This window comes from Syngnathus scovelli, chromosome 14 (genome assembly GCF_024217435.2).
Source record: "Syngnathus scovelli strain Florida chromosome 14, RoL_Ssco_1.2, whole genome shotgun sequence".
Taxonomy (NCBI): domain Eukaryota; kingdom Metazoa; phylum Chordata; class Actinopteri; order Syngnathiformes; family Syngnathidae; genus Syngnathus; species Syngnathus scovelli.
Window position 1 is genome coordinate 8,837,486 of NC_090860.1, and position 25,639 is coordinate 8,863,124.

Consider the following 25,639-nt stretch of genomic DNA (forward strand, 5'->3'; position numbering starts at 1 on the left):
GGAGCGACGGGGATACGAGGACTCGAACGTTTACTTTTCAGCTGTCAGTCATACAAGCTCCGCTGTATTTCCAACAGTGAGCTCACCTGCACTGTGCAGTCTGTGCAAGGTGAGCACTTCTACGAGCGTGGGAATGAGTTTGCAAAAAGGTGCCAGGCTTTTTTTGGGAGTTGCAAAATCAAGCAAGTCAACTGTGTGCGTCTCCACATAGAGGGATTTTCTGTTCTCAAGAATCTTCCAGTCTTGTAAAATTAATTGCATAGACAAGACAAGGTATTTATGTAGAATCTGACTGGTCCAAAAACGGATATACCCTTTAGGAAAAATAAAAAGAGCCACATGCCCATTTTTTGAAGTTGTCCAAGGGAAGAAAAAAAACTTTACTGCACACAAAATCAGAATCTGTTCCCAGTTTTGATATGGTTGTGAATTGAGGAAATAAATATCCAAATAAATTAATCAGTGATAACAACTGAGGAAATACAATAGACGTGTGCCCCACAGACCACTTCAGTTAATTTATTCACTTCGTGAGGCATATCTATGTAAACCAGTGTGCATGATCAACAGCTGAATCAATTGTAAAAAAAAATATTGGTACAAAATGTTCATTTTTATTGACACGGTAAATGTACGTGTATTATTATGTTTCTTATTATGGTTGTACAACCTAAATATTATTCTTGTACTTTATATTTAATCATGCTGACTAAGCCAACAAATTAGAAAGAAAATATCAGTAAGACGCAATGGATTAAAAAGCCCCATCCACAAAAATCTAGTGTACATATTGTTTATTAATATCACTCGTGAACAGTTGGAAAGATTTTTTTTTAACCAATATGATGTTTATCTATTGCCACACTGGACTGAGTATTACATACGAGCCATTAAAAGATAGCTTAGATGGATAGATTTGATTACCATGCTTATGTTTTGCAGGTTCTGTTAAAAATAAAATGCCATAATAGTCCATCCATTCATTTTCTCTGCGTCAGAAAGGATGGGGCAAAAACACGCGTTTGATCATAACGTTTCAGTAGCACGTTAGAAAAAAAATCTCTCGGGGTCTATAAAACTAATAAAACTATAAAACTAATTAATTAGAACTGTGTAAAAATACAACATTTTAGTATCTCCTAAAGCGTGTTGGTTTTAAAACAAGCGCCCCACCATTTCAAAGTAGAGCGCAAAGAGGAACCTTTAACATTTGTTTCTGGTCGGACCTTATCTGATGGTGCACAAAAACCACCCGCCGGAAATGTAAGCACTAAAGTGGCAAGTTGTTGATTTTCTCTTGTCTTAATCATCACCAATTTGCAATTACAGACGAACGAAATGAATGACCAAAGCTGTCCGAGATGCAAAACAACAAAGTACAGGAACCCTTCGCTGAAGTTGATGGTGAACATTTGTGGACACACGCTGTGAGTATTTGCACTTTGTTTACCCAGACTTACTAAAGAACACATCTACTACACTGCTGTCACTACGTTAACCCCCACTCCAAACTTCTCAAATAAGTATAGCCAGTTTAACACGTTTACTTATAAAACATATTTTGTGCACATGTGTGAGCGTCTGCAAATATTGAAAATGGCTTATAAGCACTTGCAGACTTTACAGTCTTGCAGTTATATGAACCATAACATTGACTTGTTTTACCGTGAATGATAATGTAAATAATAAACACAACGTCGTTAAACAAATTGTGACAATAACAAAGCATGGAGTAAGATATTGCAAAGTGCGAGGACAGCGTAACAGTGTTAACAGCTGAGCAGTTTTCATTCAGTTCCTTGCTCAAGGGCATCAGCAGTACTCAACAAAGCCAACAACCTCTCGATTCTGGTGCGTTCTCTAACATTGTACAGCTTGAAACAAAAATAATTCTCCTTTTTTAATTACACTTAACTAATTTAACAGTCCACCGTGATGACAGGTTTGTCATAATTTATTATTATTATCGCAATTAGTCAAATGAGCTTGTCAAACACCTTTAGGCACTAAAACCTGTTTGCTTGGCACTTTAAAAGATTTAACCTTGTCAACTGTGTATCAGCCTTTTCATATTATTGAAAGCGACACATAAGCAACACTAGCGGCAGCCTGACGAGAGCAATTTTTCCTCACCCCCCTTTACTATTTATTTATTGACTACTCCAGCAGGAAGTGGCCTTGCTTTGTCATCAGGTCACCCTCAGTATAATTTGGCTGCACGACCGTACGCAGAAAATTAAAAAGATTTTGCAATTTAGCAATTTAAGTAATTCCTCTGCCGGGTCACCTTTGTTGTAAGATTGGCCCATTGCAAATTGAGTGACACGACAGTTTTTCAATTGGTCACACCGGCAAAGGAATTGGTGTGGTAAATCATGGCCATATTTATTTTTTGTTTTGTTGTATATTTGATTTTTCATTTATATTCTCCACTTTAAAAAAAAAAAAAAAAAAAAAAATTCCCTTTTCACAGTTTTGGCCCTGAAATGCAGATGGAAATTTTGGAAATGTTAGTCAAATGAAGGGGCGAATATTTCAACCCATGAAACTCCAGTTCAACGCTTTTGGCTGCACGGCAAGCCTCAGTTGACTTCAAACATTACAGCATGTCTTGTCCAACTATCCTGTATCAGACAGCGTGTTTTCTCTCTATTCTGTGATAGTCCTACATTGAAATAACTGTCAACCTCACACTAAGTTGGTGTCCATTCCACAGTGGACTTAAGTTGACTTCCTACCCTGGCAATTGACCGCAGTGCATTTCAGCGTCACGTAACATGACGCACTATCAAGCTTCTCTAATGCGCACTCTGTCTAAATTTAAACTGCACAACAGCACATTTTGTATCCTGCCACCAAGGCCGTCTGATATGTGTTATTTATTACCTTTGTATGATGACACCAGGGCCATGTCCTTTGGGATTTGACACTTGGGCACATATGCGGTCATGCCTAATTAAATGGAAGCGAGTCACTCTATCTGCAGAACAGCTTCAAGTCGATGCCCACTGGCAAAGTGTGGGGAGTTTTTGTGTGTGTGTGTGTGTTTTAAATCTGTGTAGCAGAAAAGTAATCTATTACTACCCTGCGGGACCTGGTCAAGTATTACATTCATCTTCTTAGATTAGATTTTATTGTTAGTGTCAAAACTGGGAAGAAATGTAATCTCGTGTGTCAATCACAAAGAAATATCTGATAATATCTGATCTAATTAAAAAAAACATGTACTTTTACGTTACAAAATGTAATAGCAAAGTAAATCGGCATTTTTAGGCAAAAACAAATTCCGTAATTCCAAATTCCAGCCATACTAAAAAGTTAGCATGTTGGGATACCTTTATTATTATTATTATTATTACTTTAATTAAGATAAGTAAGACAATTTGGATTGTGTGATATGTTGCATTTCTGCTGTGTCTACATAAAACTGAAAACATCTATAAAATGTCAAACGATAAGACAGCTCTTTATTTATTCATTCAGTGACGTGATCTACGTGATTCATCATAAAGTGGTTCATTGCCAGTACCTCCTGAGATATCTAATTTTTCAACATCTCATGTGGCAAGCTTCCCGTGTAAAGCAATCCTACTCTTGGGATAGAGCATCTTTTTTGGCGGCTGCCAAGTTGAGGGTATCTGAGGTCGCTGGGTTGAGCTTGTAATGGCAGGTATGATACTAACTCAAGGCCACTGTCAAATTAATGCTGACTTGGCTTTGTATCATGTCACGGCTCATCTTTCGTGCTTTTTTTAAGCAATTGTTTTGAATGGGTTTTCATCGCAGGCCAGTCCAGATGAGTTGCGCGCATCCACATTCTGCCTTCGGTAGTGGCGGCCACTCTGATGATTTTGTTATTTTTTTAATATTCAGAGCAGTCCTGATTTGTTACGGGCATAATGTTAGCATTCACTCAGTTGTTTCCGTAACATCTGCCAGCTTTGCCTTTTGCCGCCTAAATGCCAGCCCATTTGCAGTTTTTCACTTTTGTTTGTTTACATGGCTTCTGTTTGTATGGCAGCTTTTCACCTGGAACGTTTCCCCATCGTTCCGCAGGGCTTCATCGTACATATATTAATTGAATGGCAAAGTCACAGCCCAAAATGCCGGTAGCTGCTTTGGAGGCTTGTTGCATGACCAGCCCCCTGCTTAGCCTGCTTTCCCACCACCTTCTGTGACCTGCTGACAGCTGCAGATGGAGAGATAGGGCAGCCTGGAGCTGTGAGCGGGATAGGTGAGAGAGGGAGGAGTCTGTCGGGAGCCGTCACTCAGCGGCAACAGCCCTGGGACACGGTGATGGCAAGCTTCAATAAGATATCAATGTAAGCCACAATATGGCACTGCCTCAGATTTCTGCCTTTCATCAGTCAATTCTAAAGCTGAAGATCTGAAGATGTACAAAGTCTCCTCCTTCCCGTCTTTCTTTTTTTTTGGGTCGATGTTCACCTCTATGCTCACAGGCTTTCCCCTTTGGAGGGTTCAGTTGTGTGGTCCATTTATGGGGCAGGGGGCAAGCTACGCCCCAGTCCTTACGCTTGTGTTGATGAATGGGCTCTTTGTGGGCCTGTGGAAACAAGCCGCAGCCCTCCATCTACCTCCATATGGCCGAGGCCTATACATCTCCTATAGCCTCGGGCCGCAGTGAACATCTGCCTGTCCCAGAGTGGACATGGGCAGGGGGCTCAAATATGCTCTCTTGGACCAACGCAGATGTTCCTGTCCATGATTTTGAGCTGAGTTTACTACTTGGTAGCAAACGAAACTGACAGATTTTTCTCTGTAACGCTTCATGAAGTTTATCTCTGGAGGCTGCACGCAAACTTGGCAATGCACTTAGCAGGTTATGCCTGTTTGACCCACATCCGAGAAGCGATGCCTAAACATCCAAACTCTGTGACTCTGCGCTTTCTCTTCTGACTGTATTTATTTATATAGTTCTGCATTCTGAGCTCTGCTGATCAAGTGAAACGTCTCGCATGATGACTATTTCATGATGATTCTAATGGGATCCATCCATTCAAGCGTCTCTGAAGCGGGCACCACTGTTTGAAAAGAAATGACTCACACGTTAATACACTAAAAAAAAATCCCCCCTCAATGTTGCGTAGCTTTGACATAAGTGTGCCATTTACCATTTACGAATTACATTTTCCGTTTTATGCAGAGTGCTTCGCCTTTTGGCAGCCGGGCAAAGGCAAGGCAGCTTTATTTATGACTATATACCACTATTTATGCACAAGGCAACTTCATTTAAAAAGTAGTGACATAATTATTAATACAGTGACTTACAAATTTAATGTGGTTCGTGATCAAGCTTTTAATTCAGTATATGCGTATATCAAATAATGCATTGAAATAAATTGAAATGCCATTAATCTATTACACCCCCTTAAAAAAACTAAATATGTTGTGACATGTTTTAATAAACAAGAATAATGCTGTGTTGTAAATAAAAATCTAATCAATTATATAATAATGATTTAAAGTCAAGTCTGTGACCTGATCACAATCCAATATGAATCGTTGTCCAAATACGTGTGGGTCTCACTGTAAATTTGACTATGCAAGAAGTGCTCAAAAACAGACAGTGGCAGTTGGAAACCAGATGTCTGCTTTTTTTTTTTTTTTTTTTTGGGTGAAGGAAGCCAGAAGCAGAAGGTGAATTCCTGTGGAAATAAAGCTCCACAGAGAGTTAATTAAAACAGCGTACTGTGCAAACGTTTATCCAAGACCTCCGCCCCATCAGGGGAGATTTAGGAGTGTTCCCATTGTTCTTAGTGTCCACTCCTCACTTGAGTGTGACTGATGGGTAAACGCCTACCTGTAAAAAAAAAGTGTGATTGATGGCTAAGCTCAGGGTTGTGGCCTCAGGTAGGTCTGTTGGTTGCCATGGTAGCGAGTCATGACGGTGAATGAGGTGGAGCTTCCCACTTTGAACCTCGGGGTTACCGGAAACTCTCCAATCTGATTGTTAAAAGTGCTTTTTGTTCAGTATTTTTCACCAATGGAAGAGCCTGCTTTGTTCGTATCGGGAGCCAAAGCACCACCTGAAAAACTCATCATGACCGCACTGCCCCGCTATACATTTTTTTGCCCTCGGAGGATGCTGGAGACATAAACCAGAAAGCAAAAAGATTTGCTCACGCTGCCAAATAAAGCCTTGATTGGTGAGATAGTCAGAAATACTGCAGACTTCCATTTTTTTTTGTTTTTGAATAAAATCCTTGAGCCTCCATCAGAATTGAGTGAAGGAAAAAAAAAACAGCACACAGAGAGGTGAAGACATTTTCTGAGGATTTTTGCCTTTTTTACAAAATTATATAACAGCAACTCTATCAAATTATACAATTTAGCAGAAAGATTGGGGTATTTTGGGAATAATAAGACAAATGTGTTTCCAGTGCAGCCAGACATTCTTGATAATCGGGACAATTTCCTGGAGTCGAAAGCCGCCTAATTGATGTTCCTATCATAATCCCAGAATTTTTTAAGCACTCAGAGGAAATATCCACATGTCCCATTAGCATCCACCATTCCCACCAACGATGATTCTCAACCATATATAAGACAATAAAATTCTAAAGTGTTGCGTTCTTCCTTGTTTCTAAAGATGCGAGAACTGCGTCGAGATGCTGTTCGTCCGGGGCTCCAGCAACTGCGTGCAGTGCGACACGCCCCTGAGGAAGAGCAACTTCCGCGTGCAGCTCTTCGAGGACCCCACCATCGACAAGGAGGTGGAGATCCGCAAGAAGGTGCTGAAGATGTGAGTGAGGGACGGAGGGAGGGCGACTGAGGGGTGTGGCCGTGTTGTGTTTATGTGTCATCCCGGGCCGCCTCCCACTTCTTAAGCCACCTTTGTCTTCCTCATTACGTTGTTTGTTTTGTAGACAATGAGTCTCCCTTGGGGGGCCCCAAGCGGGAAGGCTCTTTCCCTGCCAGTTTTTTTTTTTTTTAACTTGGCTGCCCCTCCCCATCTCATCTGTACTTTAATAGCCCCTTAATTGCCATCTAATGTGTGTCTATTAGGCAGAATGCAGACATGCTTTTATAAAATGCTTGATTTAATGGGGGATATTAATGTCGGCACATGTTTGCTTTCCTCTGGTCTGTCTGTCTTTGCAGTTACAACAAGCGAGACTGCGACTTCCCCAGCCTGAGAGAATATAACGACTACTTGGAGCAAGTGGAGGACATCGGTACGAGCGCCGACTGACTAAATGCTCACTGTACGAGTCTGCTAAAAGGATTTTTCCAGCCGCCGTAATGATTTCTCCCCAGCTGCATGGAGAGATGTTTAACAGGCATTAGTGCTTGCCAGCCTTGGGTCATAGATCACTGGGTAGAACTGCCAATGCTAACACATCATGAATGCCAGCATCCCATAAGATTTTAGCCCTTAATAGCGCACGAGGCAGCCTCAAAGGGTCTTGGGCTCCAAGGGAGTTTTCGCAATGTTTTTGTGTACATTTCAAAATGACTTAGTGATTTACTTCTTAAAGGCGTGTTTGTTTTCTTTGGATCTTTTGTCGAATTTAAAATAACAGCCACGGCAGTTTGTCTGCATAATTCGACTTGGCTGTGACGGACAGACTCAAGTGCTTTAATTGTGGGTTGTGTCGCCTGTCTGTGCAGTGTTTAACCTTACAAACAATGTTGATGTGGAGGACACCAAGATGAGAATGGAGCAGTACCAGCGGGAGAACCGGGAGATCATCCAGAAGAATAAAGCCAAGCTTGTATGTAACCAGATTATTTATCGATACATTAGCATAAACAGTTAGGGAATAAAGTAAATTGTGTTTAAGATTTAACACAGATGTCTTTTAGTACATTGTGGTGGTATGCAAAACACTCACGTCACCTGACCTGACCCTCCTCAGACTCGAGAGCAGGAGGAACTGGAGGAGCTGCTCCTTCAAGAGCAGCAGGGCAATGAGCAGCGACGACTGGATGTGCTGCAGGAGGAGCAGAGGCAACTGCTGGCCAAAAAGAAGAACAAGCAGGCTCTGCTGGATGAACTGGTGAGAAGTAGACTCATCACACTGACAGCACACCATGTCTGACTTGTTGCGCAAATATGATTCCTAAAAAGCTAATGCGTTTTGACAGCTTAAATGTTCCAACGCTGGCGCACACACGCATGCAAATCAGACACACAGCCTGAGGGTTCATGGCTGATCATTAAGAGCTTATTACCAGTCATTGTGCAGCTCGGGGCATTGTGCGATTCTAAAGCCTCTTGGCTCCATTGTGTTGAGCTCGCGGGCTTTGGAAGTGATTGTTCTAGCAATGTGGGCCCGCTCCACCACCATCACAGATAGCAGGTAAAGCTGTGTGTTTGTTTGTTTAAGGCACGGGGCCTGTCCACTGTAGGCAGATGAGATCAGTGCTCGCCCCCCCTGGGGGAGCCCTGACATCTGTATATCCCAGCCCACCCCCCAACACACACAAGGAAAATAAATGTGATGCCTTTTTGGCGGTTCCACAACTTGTGGCTGCTTCATTCGCAACTTGATGATTATTGTGCTGTTTCAGCATGTGTTTCTTCACACGCATTCTGTCCAAATCGTATCAATGTCTTCATTCGTGGTCAGTTGTGGTGCAAACAAAATGGTCCTAATATTTCTTTTTGACAAGCTCTAAAATCTTCGACAGGCAGCACTACATTCAGATGCAGCTGTTTAGATCCAAGGCAACAAAATGTGATAAGATCCCACATAAACACATCATGATAACCAGATCTGATGAGATTTGGCCGAGATGCAAGCCTCCGAACATATTCAAAAGTATTTTACATGTCGTATTTATAATTGCTGCCAAATGCAACTCTTGATTAAAGCCACATGTAAATGGATTTGATATAACAGTGGAGTCCTGTAATAGTCTACAGATAGAAGAACACATTCTTCAATTTGCACAGGAGTTGACAGAATTGTGATAAAATCAAAGAAATGAGCTATGAGTAATTTATTTGTATTTTGTTTTACGTGAATGAATTGCAAGATAACATTTAATTACATGCCATTATTAACGTGATGAGTCGCACAAACGTTAATGGCAACATTGTTGATACGTCCTTGGAATACCAAACCCTTTTGATAAACGAGGGTCAATATTTCTTAAAATGTGGCTTGAAAATTGGACACTAACCACAGCTATGAAAACATAACCAACCTGATGGAGACCCCAGGACATGTTGTCAGCACTGGAAGCCATTAAACTGTGTTTTGAGTATCTGTAAACACAAAAGTTTCCTTACGTGTTCTGCCAAAGCCTCAAAAATGTCCTCAGTTGAACATCAAGTCCAAGTTTGTGTTTATAAAGGTCTGACCTGGACAACATTTCACTGGAGAGACTCAAAGGTTCGACCTTGTAACGAATACAACGCACTTGATGCAAACCTTTTTTGTTTTTGTTTTCTCAGGAAAAGTCTCAGCTTCCTGCCTCACTCTTACTTGCCCAACACAAGGCCCGTGTTACCAAGCTGGAGACTCAGATCGAGCAACAGAAACAGGCGGTCAAAGCCACCAATCACTTCTCAACAGGAATTCAGATGGTGAGTCAGATGGTGACTTCTTTATTTTTAATAAAATAAAAGAAAGGAGGAGGTTGCTCCTCCTTTTTCTTGTTACCCTGCACTATAAGAAAAGGTCGGCACTCCTTCCGTCATATCATCACGTTGGTCTGAGCCAGAACAGGGGCCCAGTGAGACATTGTGACTCTTGGACCATCTCAGCTTTCCATGCCTGCCGAGACCTTCCATTTTGCCGCACTTCTACTTTCCAGTCATTTGTTTTCATTTTACTGTGATGAGACACGCTGTGTCATCACGTGAACCCCTTCCCAACAACCCTCATGAGCAGTGTTTATTTTCCCACAGATGCATTGGAGAGATATCTGCCCAGGTTTTTACCTAGAGGCTCCTGCTGGTTGCTCTTTTTTCTATTATGAAGTTCTTGTAGCAACTAAGATCATCTCGTGATAACCATAGTTGTTCTTCACCATCAAGCTCACAAGTGTTTGCGCCTTCTCGTTCGACTGCGCAAAGTTAAACTTGCTGATGGGGAGAGAAACAGCGTTATTATGCTGCTCTTGGTTTCTTCTGCGGTCGCCCCCCACACCCCCCCTCCCCGACACCCCTTAATTTATTTTCACTCTACCATCCCTAAGCTCTCTCCATACATATGCTCCGCTCAGCTGCAAGTTGGGAGAACATGTGGGTTTGAATTTTCCTTCACGTCGGAGTCCAAAAGCATGACTTGTGTTTGACTTGGTGAGATTTCAGCACAGACTGGCAAATTCTTGCAGATTGCTGGAATACATTTATCGAGCTCGGTTGTGGTCCCTTGTTCCAAGATGAGTTCGCGTTGGAGGAAACACATCAGCAAAGTACTTACAGTGATGCCAATTAGCGCTTGGAAAAATAAACTCTTTGGCATTTGTAACTTTAGGACACCTGGTCATTACACCCATCTGAATTAAATGTGGGAGATGTTTCAGAGTTACCAAGATTATTTTCCATGCAGTTTTAGTTTTGCAAAAGGATACTTTGAAAAACTATTTTGACAAATTCATCAAAACTATAAGAGCGGCCATTGGGCAAAGGAACACTTTAAATTTTGGTGGACTCCAATAAAACAAATTTGCATATTTTTTAGAAGTCATTTTGACAAATGCGTAAACATTTTTCCATCATTGTTAAATTGTTACTCTTGTATACACGACAAGCGTAAAATATAGCATATTTTTTTCATTCTCACAGAAGAATCTTTACTGCCATTCGAAGCGTTTTTATTATTATTATTTGGCTTTATCATTAGTTTGTTTCTGAAAATGGTACTATTTATTTCAGGCTAGAGAAAGCACACAGCAATCGAAATGAATGAACAGTTGGTTGATTTTATGGCCTCTAATTTTATCAAGCGTGTTGATGTGCAAGTTCATCTGTCACACAAGTTGGTAGTCATCACTAAGCCCGCCGCCACATGCAAGCACTTTAGCCTGCCTCCTCTCTGGGGCCAAGGTGAGCTGTCACTGGCAGAATGACATATCTGCCTGTGTTTGAGCCCACCAATCCGAGGAACGTAAAGATGCCGAGGCTCCGGTCTTTAAATAAAGCGTGCTCTAATGTCTCATCGACGGCAGCAGCTGCGTCATGTTGTCGACTTGGAACACGCAAGTAAACATTTAAGCTTGCTCTTTACTTCGATAGCCCAATGTTGTACGACTATTCATTCCGGTTGAGTCAGAAAACTGTCAAAAGGATGCTCGTTGCAGTTAGACCATCCACATGTAAAGTTGGCTGGGCCCAGGTGCGTTGTAAAACTTGGGATGTGCCCGGTCTTGCCTCTGGAATGGCTTGGAAATTGCTCGCTAATCCGTCACTTTGTACTAGCACCATTGAAGGAAGACGCTCGTATTTGCCAAAGTGAATGCACACAACTCTTCTTTGTTTGGTTAAACAACCTTTGAAGAATCAGTTGCTTACTGATATCAAAAGAGAATTGCTGCACGGGAGCCAGCCAGCTTGTCCCTGTTTAAACACGTCACTTGTTTTCTTTTTTGGTCTTAAGCCAGTCTCAGTGCCAGGACATGAATTTATGATCATTAGCTTAAATTACAGGTTTGTACAAAGTGTGACTTATGACGCCTGCTTTCACATTGTTGAAGCGTTTTGTCTTTGGTCCAGGAAAGTTGTGTCAGGTGTGTGTTCACTCGCGTGTGTGTATTTGCGGTCCAAGAATCATCCTCATCTGTTTTGTCCCAGACTTTGACCGATGGGGGGGGGGGGGGATTCCTCTCTGGAACAGCTTTCAGCGGCATCTTGAATGAAAGGTTCTCGCACCACTATGTCCTGATCCACTTGTCACAGGCAGCAGAGCAGCTGACATACTTGACAAGGCCGCCATGGGCATCCAGTAGAAGGAAGCTGCAGTGACACACACACACAACTCAACTGTACAGTAGGCCAAATGTGGATAGCAGGTTTATCCCTAAACATAGATGTGGAGCTAATTTAAATATCCTCGGGTCCTGTCTGGCATTGTTCTATTGGACGTCATCCGTATAGAAAATACAAACACAAGCGCAAACACTAACACACACTCCAGGCAGGTTTGTTGTGCTTTGTTCAAACGTCCTTTATAGTGACCTCTGATTGGGAGACACGCTCTGCAGAGTAAACTCGAGCTGAGCTTGACTTTTCTCTGGCAGACTGGCCCAACCTGTTCTGCCTAAGAGGTTGGTGTTGCATATTCCCCCACCCCCCCTTCAATTCACCATCTCAAAACCTTCAGTGTTTTTCGTTTACAAAAACTCTTACCATGTAATGTCACAAATCACAGTTTTTCTGTGACTTTTTCATATTCTTGTTAAATTGGCGGAACTCCGATTGATCATGACAGCTTTTTGCTAGCAGAGGGGTCAGGTCAGGGGCTAAAGAGAACTGTCAGCTGTGATTGGCACGAGCACATGTGGGCATTCACACCTCTCGTCCACTCCCTGGCTTGGCCCTCTTTAGGATGGCCTCAGCAACCCCCTCGCTTGCGTCTCAGGCAAGCCCAGCCTGGCAAAAAAAGGACTTGTCAGCTTTAAGGGCTTTGCACTAGGGCACAGCTGCCTCTGGTTATATAGTAAGTTATATTTAAATGTGTAAGGCAAGGCGTGACCGGCTTTTACACTTGCTACCTGTAGATCAGATATCCTTTTTGCATGAATGGAGAGGCTCTGTGTGGTGTCTACGCTATGTGGACAAAAATAGTGCACACCTGTAAGCGTGTGCTGGAGTTGGTAGGACTGGTGAGGCACTGACTAGTACTCTGGAGTTAAAAGTACTAACCAAAATAGATGATTATTTTAATTTTGCACTTAATTAAAACATCTGTTTTCAAAGCTTTTCATTTTCAATCAATTCCGCACTGTTCGACAATGTGATAGCAGCAAAAACAAAATATTTAAGTTTATTGTTAGTGTGTTTTTTTTTTTTTTTTTTAAATAGATACAAAGCATTTGTTCCCACACAACGACAATCATCTGCCTCAACCATTGCGGTAATTGCAGTGGTCATTGTGAAAGGTCGGTCTCTAAGTGCCGTTTGTGCAATGGTGTGTGTCGCTGATTTTTAAAGTATGCTTAAGGTAGACCGTGTGTAACGTACTTCCAAAGGCGGATCTCTCATCCCTTTGAAGCAACGACACTTTTATGAGTCCATGCCTCATAAACGTGCCTTGAGCGTCTGCTTCATCATTCTGTCGGATCAATTGACCCACGTTTCCTGCTTCGTACAAGTCAGATAGACTGAGGAGTTGACACACATCCCTTTGGATCTTGATTGGGTCTTTGAGTTTTGCTCGTCTGTTATATAGCCCAACATTTGAAAAATATCCACGTTTTTTTGACAATTACTTAAGGTGGTATTTGTGAAAAGTTGAAATGATTAGTTACAAATAGGTATTTGTTCCAAGAAAGACTTTTTTCACAAATATATTGAGCCAGAAAGCTAAAAAGCTAAAGCTAAGCTTGTTTTTTTTTTTATGCAGTGTTAGTCTGGCTATTTGAAGGTGACCTTGCCGAGGAATGCAACAGAAAGGTCTCGAGAGTGGAGGTCTCTCTTTTGTGAATCTGCTTTACTGCTCCGTAAGCATCTGTAGCTTCCTTCGCCAGCACGCAGACATTTCTTCTGCTGGTTCCCACCTCCCACCTCACCGCCATTTAATCATATGGTGTCAACTGTTGCATTGGAGTTAAATAGTGCTGAAAGTTTGACGGAAGATGGATGAGAAAGTGAAGCGGGGCAAATTTGCAGGAAAGTTGCGAGGTCTTAGTTGGCCAATCTGTGTTTGATTAGTGTTTGGCGGTCGCGCTGCTATGTTGGATGAATGATGGGACAGGATTAGAGATCAATGGCACCCCAAGGTTAAAGCTAGAGACGGCTGTTGAAAATTTGTAATTGTGCGTGATATAGTTTATTGTGAAAAATCTTAATCTAAACCTGATTTTTTTTGAAAACTGGATAAAAGTCTGCATAATATCTTAAGTTATGTTTAATCAGTAGTGAAAATATTGGGTATACCTAAAAAAATATGCATGTGATGATGTCATGGATGAGATTTGTGGCTGGTCAAACTGAATTATATGAGCGTTAAATATATTGAAACCATTTGAAATAAGTGTTTTGTTTTACTGCCATTCAACAATTGTTGACTTAACGATAAAGGATTTCCACAACCAGAGACATTAAGCGTGTTTGTTTAGAATAATCATGTTGTGTTTGGCTCAGTTAGCCTGCATTCACTGTGCATCCTCGGTGCTTTGCGTAACTTCCATTAGAGCTTAGGTGGCTTTACTTGTGTATAGGCTGAAGCATGTTTGAGGCTGTGGGGACACATGTTACTCATTTAGTTTGCTTTTCATTAACTCCCCTCTGAGCGCTCTTGTTTATTCTGCCTTCGCTACGCTCTCATCTTTTTATCTTCCTTTGTGTGATCCTTTTGAGTTTCCCTATAATTTTCCCCGGTCGCTTCGGCATCCTCGTTATAATTCTCGGATTGTCTTCTGAGTTGGATTACTTTCACGCTGACACAAAGTGGATCTGACTATGTGGAAATTCCCCTCGTGATGGAAGAGTGACAAAGCGAACAAATCTGCAATGGCCTTGAGTAGTATTATAGTTCCTTATAGTATTTGTATTCCCTCTATCTTTGTTGGATACATTTAGGTGCAGTCTTCATCCGTGGTCAGTTATGCCACTCATAATAATGTGGTAATCAGAATTAGAGAAGCAATAAAAAAAATAAAAACTCCAGTCTCGGTCTTGGAAGACCGCTTCAAACCAAAGCGGGTAAAACCACACTGGTACTTTGCGATGGAAACATGGCGGCGCTCAGCATCATTGCTTTGCTGTTTTGCACAACTTAAAACTAAAAGCACATTAATTTAAAAACATGTTAATGCCCCCTTGAGTGTCAATTAAAACACATCAAATTTATCCAAATACAATTTTTTGTTATTTCATGCTCAGTGACCCAAATTGTAATGAGTTGTTGTAAATATCATCAAATCGAAGAGTGCTAAAGTTGGCTCACGATGCGCTTATCTAAACCAGTTGGTCGGGAATTTGTTCATGTTGTACTTTGATTGACAGTAAACCTACTTATATTCTTACGTCATTGTGACTGTTTTCACACTTCTTACCAGTGATAATTATTACTGTCAAGTGTTAAAACTTGTTTGTCTTTGTCTTATGATCTTGCTCTTTCCAACCCCCCTCCCTTACCATCCTCTTCTCTATTCCAGCGTCAAACGGTATCTCTGCAAGCTGTACCCAAGTTAGAAGAAGCCCTGTACCACTACAACCCCCTCCACATTGAAACCTACGGACCGCCGGTACCAGAATTGGAGCAGCTAGGAAGACTTGGGTAAATGTTTTTTACACACACAAACTGTTTTTAGTCCCTTGATTGGCAGTCAAAGTTTTAAAAGAGAAAAATAAGAAAATCACGGTTATTCAAATTCTTCGTTCAAAACAAGAAAATGTTCAAATTGTTTTTTTATGATAATGCCACTATTGTCATGGTGGAGTGCAATCGTAACTGTAATTGAATTTCGATTGATTGCACAGCCCTATTTTAAACTGAAATATATGTAACTTGGAAATTGAATTTCATCTTCACCACACAGTTTAGATTTACATTGATTGGTGAAGTATATTATCTTTCCGCAGTCCACATTGACCCTAAATTCAAGATATTAATTTGCGATTCGGGCTTATACATGACTGCTTTGCCGAATGTAGTGAGGAGGAAGCATTTCTGATGATCCTCTGATTAAGGGCGAGACTGAAAGCAAATTAGCGAAGCAAAGCATCCCACAAGCCGCCACATTGCCTCTGCAGGAGCGTCCATTAACACACGCAGGAAATGCTCCCCCTCTCGACAGCCCCCTTTGGGCCAATCAATCCACGACGCCACTGCTCCAGTCCTCACCAAATGCAAGTCATTCATCAGTCAGCCTCAGCGCCCGGCCGTCTGCGCTGCAACTGGCTGCTGCTAAAACCCTCCCACATAGTGAGAGCGGCCTGTTTTTATTGGGTGACAGGATCTAAACAAGGTCATATTTTGGGGGAGGTGGAGGACGTGGACCATGTTCAATACCGCTTCACCCTGACCGTAACCTTCCTTTAACTGAGATAAGCATCTTTTCAGCATATTGTATTTTTGTTGCCCTTCAGTCTGTCATGAACTTCAACTTGTGTTATTGCCTGGAAACTCAACTACTTAAGCCCAAATTAAAAGAATTACCGGAGAGTCTAAAGAGAATGATCTGTCACACATTTTTATTGTTACATTATGTATTCAGTGAAATGCTGAGGCAGTGAAATGCTGAGGCCGTGCTTCCTTCAGCGAAGCTAATCAATATGTAGATGAAACACATAGCGTAGTTTAGATGGAGTGGGTGTGTGTGTCCGTCTGTGCGTCGGTCCAGGTGGACCAATGCCGGAAAGGCCACAGACACAAAAAGGTCTTGACTGAGGAACTCTGGCATCAACACATGCCGGCCCGGTCGGCTCAACCACAACTTTGGAAATGTAATATGCCGTTGTGTCCAAAGCATGGAAATGGTGCGGGCGCTTTGGAGCGGTCTGCATATTCATCACCAAAAGTATTGGAACGGCAAGGTCAATTGCTTTGCTTTTGTTGTGTAGTGAAGGATTTGAGGTCAAATAGATACATTTGAGATAGACGTTGATGTTAGTGCTTTCTCACTCAGATATACATTGATGGTCAAAGCTTGCACGTGTACACAGCCAATGTCCCGTCCAACCTGGTATACTCATTGAGTCACCCCCGTTATTGCACTCCCAGCATTTTGGCTATAATGGAGCTGGTGTGCTGCGTGGTAAAAATTCACATGCACGCGTGTGTGTGTGTGGGGGGGAGAGAATGCAGACAGGGGTGAAAGGGTGAAAAGTGAGTCCCCTGTGAGTGTTGGACGCCAACTCCAGTCCTGTGACCTGTGAAGGGAAATACGTTTTAGGATGGATGCGTCTCAGTGTGGACGAACTGGAAAGGCTGCGAGGCAGCAGGTACTTATTTTAAAACTTGGCTGTTTGTCTTGGTCAAGGCCCGCAGTGACAGCAGCACCGGTGGTGATTTGTCTTGGATGCGGCCGTCAAGGGAGACCGGAGTATGTGCACGCAAGCGCACACCCTTCTCTGGTGGCTTCATAGATGGACTCGTGTGCAGATATCCAGTCAACACATTGTTGACTGGGGTGCTGCTTCTCTTTTAAGACTCACTACATGTTCACGTCTTCTCAACTTCTCTCCTACACTTATTCAGTCTAAGGTCCAATGCAGAGGTTGTAGTGCATCCTAAATTGTTCCCTCCTTATGAATGGAATATATATTGCTCAACGTGTCTCCCCAGTAAATAAGTAACAGCAGAACCAGTCTTGGAAACATGAAAGATGATGATGGTGGGAGGAGGCTGTCAATCTCACGTTGATCTCGTGTACAGCACAGAAAACCGTGAGAGAACGGCGCTTTCTTTTTGTTTGGACATGTATGTGTAGATTGTAATCTGGGGTCTGACTTTGTTTTCCACAAGAACACTTTTTGAAAGCTCCGGCTGTGTAGGTGATGAAAGGCTGACTGAGAACTTGGACAAGGACAAATCATATGGGCTGGTGGGGGTAGGGAAAAGAGAAATTGGCTACAGAGCATTGAAACATTTGACTCAAACCTCAAGTGCTGACAATGAAGCCTCGCCAGAACAGTTGTTTGTGTTGGCTCCGAACACCCTGAAATTACCCATCCTTCTCTGACAGAATTTGCTCAAAGCACTTGCCAAAAGACAGCATGTATAATATTTAAAGGCTTTGCCCCCCCCCCCCCCCCCCCCCCCCTCACACACTCACACACACTTTTCCTTTTGCATAATTGGTGGAAAAAGTGAGTTTTCTGTTGGGAGTGCTTGTCAGGCATCTGCCGCTTGTTTCGAGGTGATGCCGAGCAGCTGAATGAAGAGTGTTTAGTCTGGGGCTCCTCTCCTGGGGATGCACTTCTCTACAGGAGGAAGTCAACCTCTGTGTATTTTCTCCCACTAAAACAGGCCAGTCATGGAGCGTCCAACAGAGAGGAACCTAAGTTCTCACAAGCTTCAGTCACGGTACCTGAATGATTCACTTTGCCCATTTGTCCTCTGGAACAGTCACGCCAGATTCAGCAGATATGTCTCTGCAGACAAAAAAATGGGGACTAAATTTAAGAATCACTCAGCCCTGAACTGGAAAAGTAGTGTTGAAAATGGTAGGGCATCTCTGCCCTCTGCTCCAGTTTATCAAATGAGCATTTTGGGGCCTAGCAACAAATGTCTAATGTCATGTAAAGTGATGAGGAAAAATTAGTCAAGCAGTTTGATTGGTTCATATTGCCTGCTAGCCAAAATGTTTGTGTGCAGTGGTGACATTTGAATTATATGTGTGGGTTTAGTGCGTAAGGGAAAAAAAAATTAAGCATCAAAATAAAGGGAGGAGTCTCTTAGACTGAGATCAGAGTATGTAACCTACTTAAGTGTCCCACCTCTTTTTTTACATATAAAAACATTACAGTTATGACCACAAACACACAAGTAAAGCATAAATCACTTCATAGACTAGCAATGTTTAACATGTGCTTAAAGGATGTCCGCTCACTGCTCTGGTCGTGAGCCAGGGGTTAATGGGTCTCTAAGTGATACTCTCCTCCCGCTTGTAGTCTGAAGCTTCAGCGTGCCCAACAAAGTCTGTGTGTTTATGTGATAGTCAAGTGTGCATGTGTTAATATTGGGAAGGAGCAGTCCAGAGAGCCCTCAATTCCGGGCAGACCGCTTTCCAGGAACCGTGGATGAGGCTTTTGGAGTTTGCATGACCACTAAAAGCTATCCAGAAGGGACTTTTCTTTCTGTTCTTGCTAAATTTGGTGCTATTTTTCCCCCTTCCTTTGGGTCTCCCCTCTTACTTTTGAATAAAAGTCCAAGTCAGCCATGATGTTTTTCTTCTTCTATCAAAATGAATTTCTAAAATCGGACATGAACGGCTTCCCACATTCTCTGATCTCGGCTGGGTGCGCATCTGATGGAGCTGGAGGGGTTGATGTGATTTGGGGGGGAGGGGGTCATGGGTCGCCGACAGTAGTGGACCTGAGGTGCTGCGCTGTGGATGTGAGGGTGACAGGACCAGAGTGATGGCACCTTGGAGAGAGCGTGAGCCTTACTCAGTCACACTCTCTCGCACAAACACAGCTTTGATGCTTAAGTTATGGGCAGGAGGCCGCGGCGCCGGTTAGAATGACCCCACATGAACTCCCTGAAGAGCAGTCGACTTTGATCTACTTTTACTATAATTTAAACACTCATACTTTAGACTCACTGGACCAATAAAAATAGCATTGTTGCCAGAACAACTATTTATGGGGAACTGGTGTGTTTGTTTCTTGCATAACAAAACGAGCCTTTCCCCTCAAAGACCTAAAATTGAACTTGGTTGCTCAGATATCTGACATGTTCTCCAATTTAAGAGCGTGTTCTGCTTTCTTAACTTACAAGACCCAGCAATCATTTAAGTGCTCCGATTGCTCTCGTCTAAAAACTCCCGCGGGAGTCACAGATTTTCAATTTGCATAGCCAAAAGAGATTCAACAATAGGCAGTTATTTGACTTGCAAAGTCGTACACGTCAGCGGAGCGCCCGTGTCTTACCGACCATCACGTGACTTCTAGCCGAGCTTAAATTCTCAGCCTACGTCGTCCTGGAGGTGCCGACTTTATTCGTTACTAACCAGATCAGAAACAATATGGAGTGCAGCCATCGTCCAATTGCGCTCCCACCCCCACCCAGGCCATTATCCCGTCTGTCTCGGTAAACAGACCATTAACAGAGAGCGCCGGTGGAGGCCAAATCACTATTGTTTCCCTCTCATAGATCTGTGCAAATATTGATCCAGTCCAAGTACCAGCCTAAATATGTGTGCGGGCCAGTTGAGAAGCCTTTTTACTTGCCCGTGAGTCATTTCTGAAAAGTAGCGAGCATTACACGAGTGACAAAGACACACTTTGGCTTTATCTGCACCAGCAGCACTTTGAGTGTTGTTGTTTTTCCCCCCTCGACCGGGCTATGCGCCACACAGACTCGCAGGCTCCCTCTGAAATACAGCCGGCCAATTCAAGCCATCTCCAGCATGAAGGGAACTCCAGGTTTATTGGTGTCGCAGCTTCGAGGCCAATACTCTGCAGAGGTGATGTCTCCTGACTATTTTGAAGCGCAACAAACGAAAGCAGCTGCTCTCTCGAAGGTCACATGCTTCTCCAGTTTGACTCTGCCAATAACTAATATGCATGCCCACTATGGGTTTGTTGTGATGTGGAGCTTAGCGTAGGAAGTACATCATGTGAGACTCCATGTTTTTACCTCTACTACAACCCCGTCTTTCTTCTTTCTTGGCTTATTGAAATCCATCTTTCCTGCCCCCTAATGCTTCAGGTGATTTGTAATTGATACCCCTCTCCTCCGGGAAAGCTCTATTCTTCCTCTGTGTATAGGTGCTCTATTCCCAGAATGCTACGTCTAACTGTCAAGGTACCTTTGCTATGGGTGCGCCTCGGGCCAGCAGCCATTCCCAAAACAGCATATGTCCCTCCATTGTTTACAGCTGCGTTTGGTTAGCGACGACACACTGCTGTCACGTCATTCTTCTTCTTCCACAGTCCGCCGGGTGCCCTCCCTCCTTCCTCTAAGCTTTTCATGGTGGCTCAGGGTTATCAAGTGGCAGCCCTGGAGAGGAAAGAAAGATGTGCTCTATATTGAGTCGGGTGTGGGATGTCCCCTCCGAGTACCTCGGCTGTACTTTAACATGGGGCCTGTCCTAGTTCGCCAGACTCTACTGACCCCATCAGGTTAGAATGGGGACGTGCAGGATCAAAACAGTGCCACGGATGAGCGGCGACAGGTGGCAGCTAGGTCAGGAAGTGAAGCCGTCGTCTTCAGGCACATGCAAAACAATCGGCCTTTATTGTCTGTGAGAGACAACGAGAGCGCTTTATCATTCAAGCTCCTGACAACTTACAGATTCTCACTTTGTGTATTAGATGGGTGTCCATTTCAAGTATCAAGCAGAGGATCTGTTAACACTCTAAACATGTTGTTCTTAACTAAGTGTTAGTGATAGCTTCCGACGCTTCTCCTTCTGGGATGCAGCCTCGGTCTGTCAGTGGTGATGATAAGACTCTTGATAATGGAGAAGAGGTGATGTAACCGCACCGAGTCCCCTTAACTCATTCACAAGTTGCGCTAATCTGGTGGACAGTGGATAAGGCTAATAGCTGAGCGTCCTCACACGCTGCCACATCCCAGAGGAAGCTGGATTCAATGGAGAAGAGGATGACCTTTGACCTGTGGTGCTGAAAGGCTGCTGTTGACAGATATAGTATACCTGTGAGAGTGTTTGCCTTGTCTGCAGGGGGTATCTGGGTTGCAATGTGGACCAGTCCTTATAACATGCTGGAGTTGCCGTACGTCTGGAAAAGAAACAACTTTGCTCTTAGACAAACATGAATTGTGTAATCCGCCTGTACACACAATGTGCTCAGTGTGCTGCATCTTCCTTATGGGTACATTTTCTCTGGAGGTGGAGTAGTGGAAAGGAGGGGGCAGATGGGGCAACCGTGCTGCGAGTGAAACCGGAGATGCCAGTGGAATGCAGGGAGGGGGTGTTTTTGGAGAGGAGGCTTTGGCGGGGGTAGACTTAAGGGGTAGGATGGGTGATTAGGGGGTGACAGCTGAGTGGTGACCCCTCTATCGTGACAAATCATCTGGCAGGTGTGTGGCTCTGCGCAATTCCACCCCCCCCACCACCTCCTTCCTTTGGCCCTCATCCTTCCCAGGCCCGGAATTCTCAACCGCAGTCGGAGCGGGGCGCTAAAGGAAGATTTCCGGGCACCTAGTACACTCTTGACTGGCCTTTGACAAATACGCCGCTCCCTCTGTGTCCCGTGTTGTGCACACACAAACATCTCGAAGTTGTCCTCAGTTATGTTTTGTCAATCTGTCTTTTAAAGAGTCATCCTTTTCTTGTTATGAATCATGCTGATGATGAGGCGAGGCAACCAAATAAAACGGCTCTGATCCTTTGTAATAAAAGGTGACTGTGGCTCGGGGAGGGCGTTGCAAAACCCAACAGGTGCTCAAGCTGGGGTCCGGTCTCAGGTCATCGCTAATACTTGAAAGGCAGTGTGTGTCTGTGGTGGGTGTTTCAAATGCACAGCAGATTGGCTCACGATAACAAAAACCGAATGCGCTTTCAAGCAAACGGGAATGTTGTCATGTGTAACAGGCTGCGGCCAACAAACAGCGCTTTGACAATGAACGTTTTGTTGGAATGGGCTTTGATTGCGTCGTCGTCTGCGTGCGTCTGGCTCTGTGGTTTCTGCGTTGATTAAGTGTCTGCCTGCTGAAATAACCAGCGCAGCATATTACACATGGGCTGCCTCTTTTCTTTTCCATCAAGCTTTCTTAATCCAATTCCAGTCAATGTGAAGAGTCTAGACAAGAGGAAGGAACCCAATGCCTGCTATCGTTTGTTTCTTTGATTCAAGAACTGAAGCCATTGTTGGACCAAACTTGGGATGTGACTCTATCTGAAATCTTTCAGGGAAATTTCCGACTATTAGTAGTAGCAGGCTCAGGTATCTTAGATTGTTTCAAGTGTTGATTTGAGATACTTGCTTTAAATCATTCTAAAATTTGATTGCAAAAGAGATCGGTGAGAGGAAAAAAAAAAAAAAACTGGCACAAACCTTCCTCCTGTCAATCTGCACGCAAGTGGAAAACCCCCGGCATGTTTTGTGGTTTTGATTGCAGTCTGACTCGCACACTGTCCCACTGTGCCATTACGCTGTCTTCATCACCTGCACTCGCCCTGTCCCGCTCCCCCAAAGCGACATAATGGAGCAGTCCAAAGTGACCCATATTTACACAATAATATGAGGCTTTGAAAAGACTCATATCAAGTTGCAGCTAATGCTCCAGTGGGGCCGAGAGAGTGAAAGATGTTACGGAGCGAAACGGCTTGGGTTTCAGGGCCCTGTGAACAAAAGGCAAGTCTGGTCTTCTGGGAGAATCGGGGGATGGCGTGGAGGGGGGCTGCTGAGAGGGGCATGTGGGCACGCTCTTGAAAGTGTAGCTGTTGGTAGCTCATGCTAATCATTTAAAAACAATTGATAGCAAGATGTATTGCGTCATAATAGACATTTAAAATTGTGGTTACCTTCTATAGTCAAAAATATTTGAAACAGCGTTCGGTGCATTTCAAGATTACCACAAACTACTCCCAAATAATGCTCCATGTTTTTAATTAATACACCAAAAGTGAGCTTTATTGAGAGTGTTTAGTTTGTTAGCCAGCTATCTTTATCCGAATCCGAATATCTTCTTCCTTAAGATTTACTTCTTGTATTGCATCTGTGCTACTTTTCCCATCTTGATATTATACGGCAATATGTATTTCCCAGACACGCTCCCGATTGGCCACGCATAGCCAACGTCTAGTGCCGCTTTGTGTACACGCACTTGGATGCCGTTGGAGTTCACTTGGAGATAGAGCCGCTGACTTAATGGAGCAGAACTGAACTAACGTGGGGTGGAAGGGGTGAGCAGAGGCCAATGGGGTTGGTTTAAGAGAAGAGGCTTTGTCATGATGATACCCAAAGGTGATTTTTAACTCATAACCCCCCCCTTCCTCCACTTCCCAAACCTTCTCTCACACACTGATGTATACAGACTGCACACCCTCTTCCTCCTTCCCCCTCCTGCCTTCATGTTCTCTTTCTGCTCTCCTTTGGGGCAGGTCGGTATAAAGTTACACAGAGCTCTCAGCTTTCTTGGAAGGAATGACCACATGAGTAGCTTGGGGATTAGATTAGCAGGAAGAGCAGACTTAGCCAGGCTGTAAATAGCCCACTTTTTTCACCATTAAAGCGGCCCAGCACAATATAATCAATAGGCAGCACTCATCGGATGCAGGAAGCCATCTGAGAAGACCTCCCTCAAGTGCTCTGAAGGACAGACTACAGCAGCTCACAGCTAATGAAGTTATTATTAATCACTGGCCCTCCTCTTTTGAACTTGTGTTGTTTCTCTAGTGGCCCATGAGTGGTCTTGCTGCGCATTGACGTCTCCTCGCCGCCTTTCGTCTTACTTTCCCCTCCCGCATGGTTCAGGGTCTCGACAAGGTCACGCCGTGTGACGTAGAACTGAACTTTTGCACGCGTACATGCGAGCAAAGATACGGATGATCTGTTTGCTGCGTACCTTCGCACACACACACCTACATCATGCAGGTGTTGGATTACTAGAATGGCGGCAGAATTCAGAGTCTGCCATCTGTGTTCTTGAGTCCCGTCTCACTTTGAAGTTAAGCGCATACACTCACTCCTGTGAGGGCGCTAGATGTCGCAACTAAACATCTTGCCATCTTTTACCACTTTTTGTGCCATTTCCAGCAAAGATACTCATGCAGAAATGGATATTTTTAGTCTGAACTTTAAGTTTACTCAGCTGCAGAATACCACGTGGCTGTTATACAGACACCTTTATTTATACATAAACATTGTACTAAAACATAACTTTTTTTTGAGGGCCTGAACATACACACATTGATCAGGTGGTCCCGTGACTTCTAGCAACCTCGGGAACTGACTCGCTTATTCTTAATTGGTCTAGTTTATGTTTCAGTTTTGTCACATTTGTGTCCGGCCATGTTCTGTGAGGTATTTCTTGGCTCGCTAAAGGTTTGGACACATTGCTCTCATCTAAAGTATTTGTTTGTGAAACTTTCCAAACATTCAATGAAAAAAATGTGGTCATTTTAAATGGACTCTTAGTTGCTGGCACGCTTTTCTTTTCTCGATCTGTCTCAACAAGACAAGTGAGCTGATGGCAAGCACATTGTGTGAACTTTTTTTTTTGAGTGACTGTGTGAAAATAAACACTGACTTTGAGTGTTGCTTAAAACCTGAGAGACTCTGGCAGGATACATCTGTAAGCACTTAAAATAAAAGAGAGACACCTCTAATACTTTAATAGCACCGTGTTGCCGAGGCTTTCAGGGCACAAGGTGTTCTCAGCGTTAACGTACACTTAGGTCTGTCTGCGTCCATCTCATCACAGGAGCGAAAAGGGCCAGAAAAAATAAGCCCGAGTGTGGATTTAATGACGGATAAACTTGCACTCAAGTTTCTCTGCTTTTGAAAGGAACGCTCAGACTGTCAGACAGCGTCATTATTTACAAAATACCTCTATGACGTCATTGACGGAGGGAGGGGTGGGCTTTCTGTGTGTTTACAGATACTTGAACAACGTGCGGGCCTCCATGCCTCAGGACACAGCCGGTGGATATAGCTCAGCTTTGGCGTGTCATCGAGCAATCCAGGATGCCTTCAGTGGCCTCTTCCCCCGTACTGGCTGACCCCAAACTCTGACACAACTTTAAGGACTATAAATAAGACATCACTGAAGAGGACAAACACTGTTGTGGTGGTCAGTGATGTGATATGTGTATTTTTTTTGTGTGTCACTTTTATATATAGATTAAATAAATCACAATTCAG

General features: G+C 43.4%; 1 protein-coding gene and 1 long non-coding RNA gene across 3 annotated transcripts; one reads left to right on the top strand and one right to left on the bottom strand.

Annotated features, from left to right (window-relative positions):
* Positions 1 to 90: 90 nt before the first annotated feature.
* Positions 91 to 25,638, top strand: mnat1 (MNAT1 component of CDK activating kinase). 2 transcript variants are annotated; one of them, XM_049741447.1, is made up of 9 exons: positions 91 to 109; positions 1,330 to 1,427; positions 6,611 to 6,763; positions 7,123 to 7,196; positions 7,633 to 7,736; positions 7,881 to 8,021; positions 9,425 to 9,556; positions 15,295 to 15,416; positions 25,377 to 25,638. In XM_049741447.1, the coding sequence occupies exons 2-9, from the start codon at positions 1,339 to 1,341 to the stop codon at positions 25,495 to 25,497; spliced, it is 936 nt and encodes a 311-aa protein (XP_049597404.1). In that variant the 5' UTR covers positions 91 to 109; positions 1,330 to 1,338; the 3' UTR covers positions 25,498 to 25,638. The 2 variants fall into 2 exon arrangements, with proteins under 2 accessions (XP_049597404.1, XP_049597403.1); XM_049741446.2 differs by lacking the exon at positions 91 to 109 and adding an exon at positions 1,183 to 1,263.
* Positions 16,376 to 23,054, bottom strand: LOC125981389 (uncharacterized). The gene is made up of 5 exons (XR_007485926.1): positions 22,829 to 23,054; positions 21,466 to 21,550; positions 20,922 to 21,049; positions 20,617 to 20,807; positions 16,376 to 18,235 (listed from the first exon to the last, which is right to left on the bottom strand). It is a non-coding gene; the product is annotated as an uncharacterized lncRNA (long non-coding RNA).
* Position 25,639: the final 1 nt, after the last annotated feature.

Excerpts from the sequence above, each read along its gene's own strand:
- mnat1 (XM_049741447.1), top strand. The coding sequence starts at position 1,339 with ATGAATGACCAAAGCTGTCCGAGATGCAAAACAACAAAGTACAGGAAC. Across the intron at positions 1,428-6,610 it reads AACATTTGTGGACACACGCT|ATGCGAGAACTGCGTCGAGA; the intron begins GTGAGTATTTGC and ends TTGTTTCTAAAG. Across the intron at positions 6,764-7,122 it reads CGCAAGAAGGTGCTGAAGAT|TTACAACAAGCGAGACTGCG; the intron begins GTGAGTGAGGGA and ends CTGTCTTTGCAG.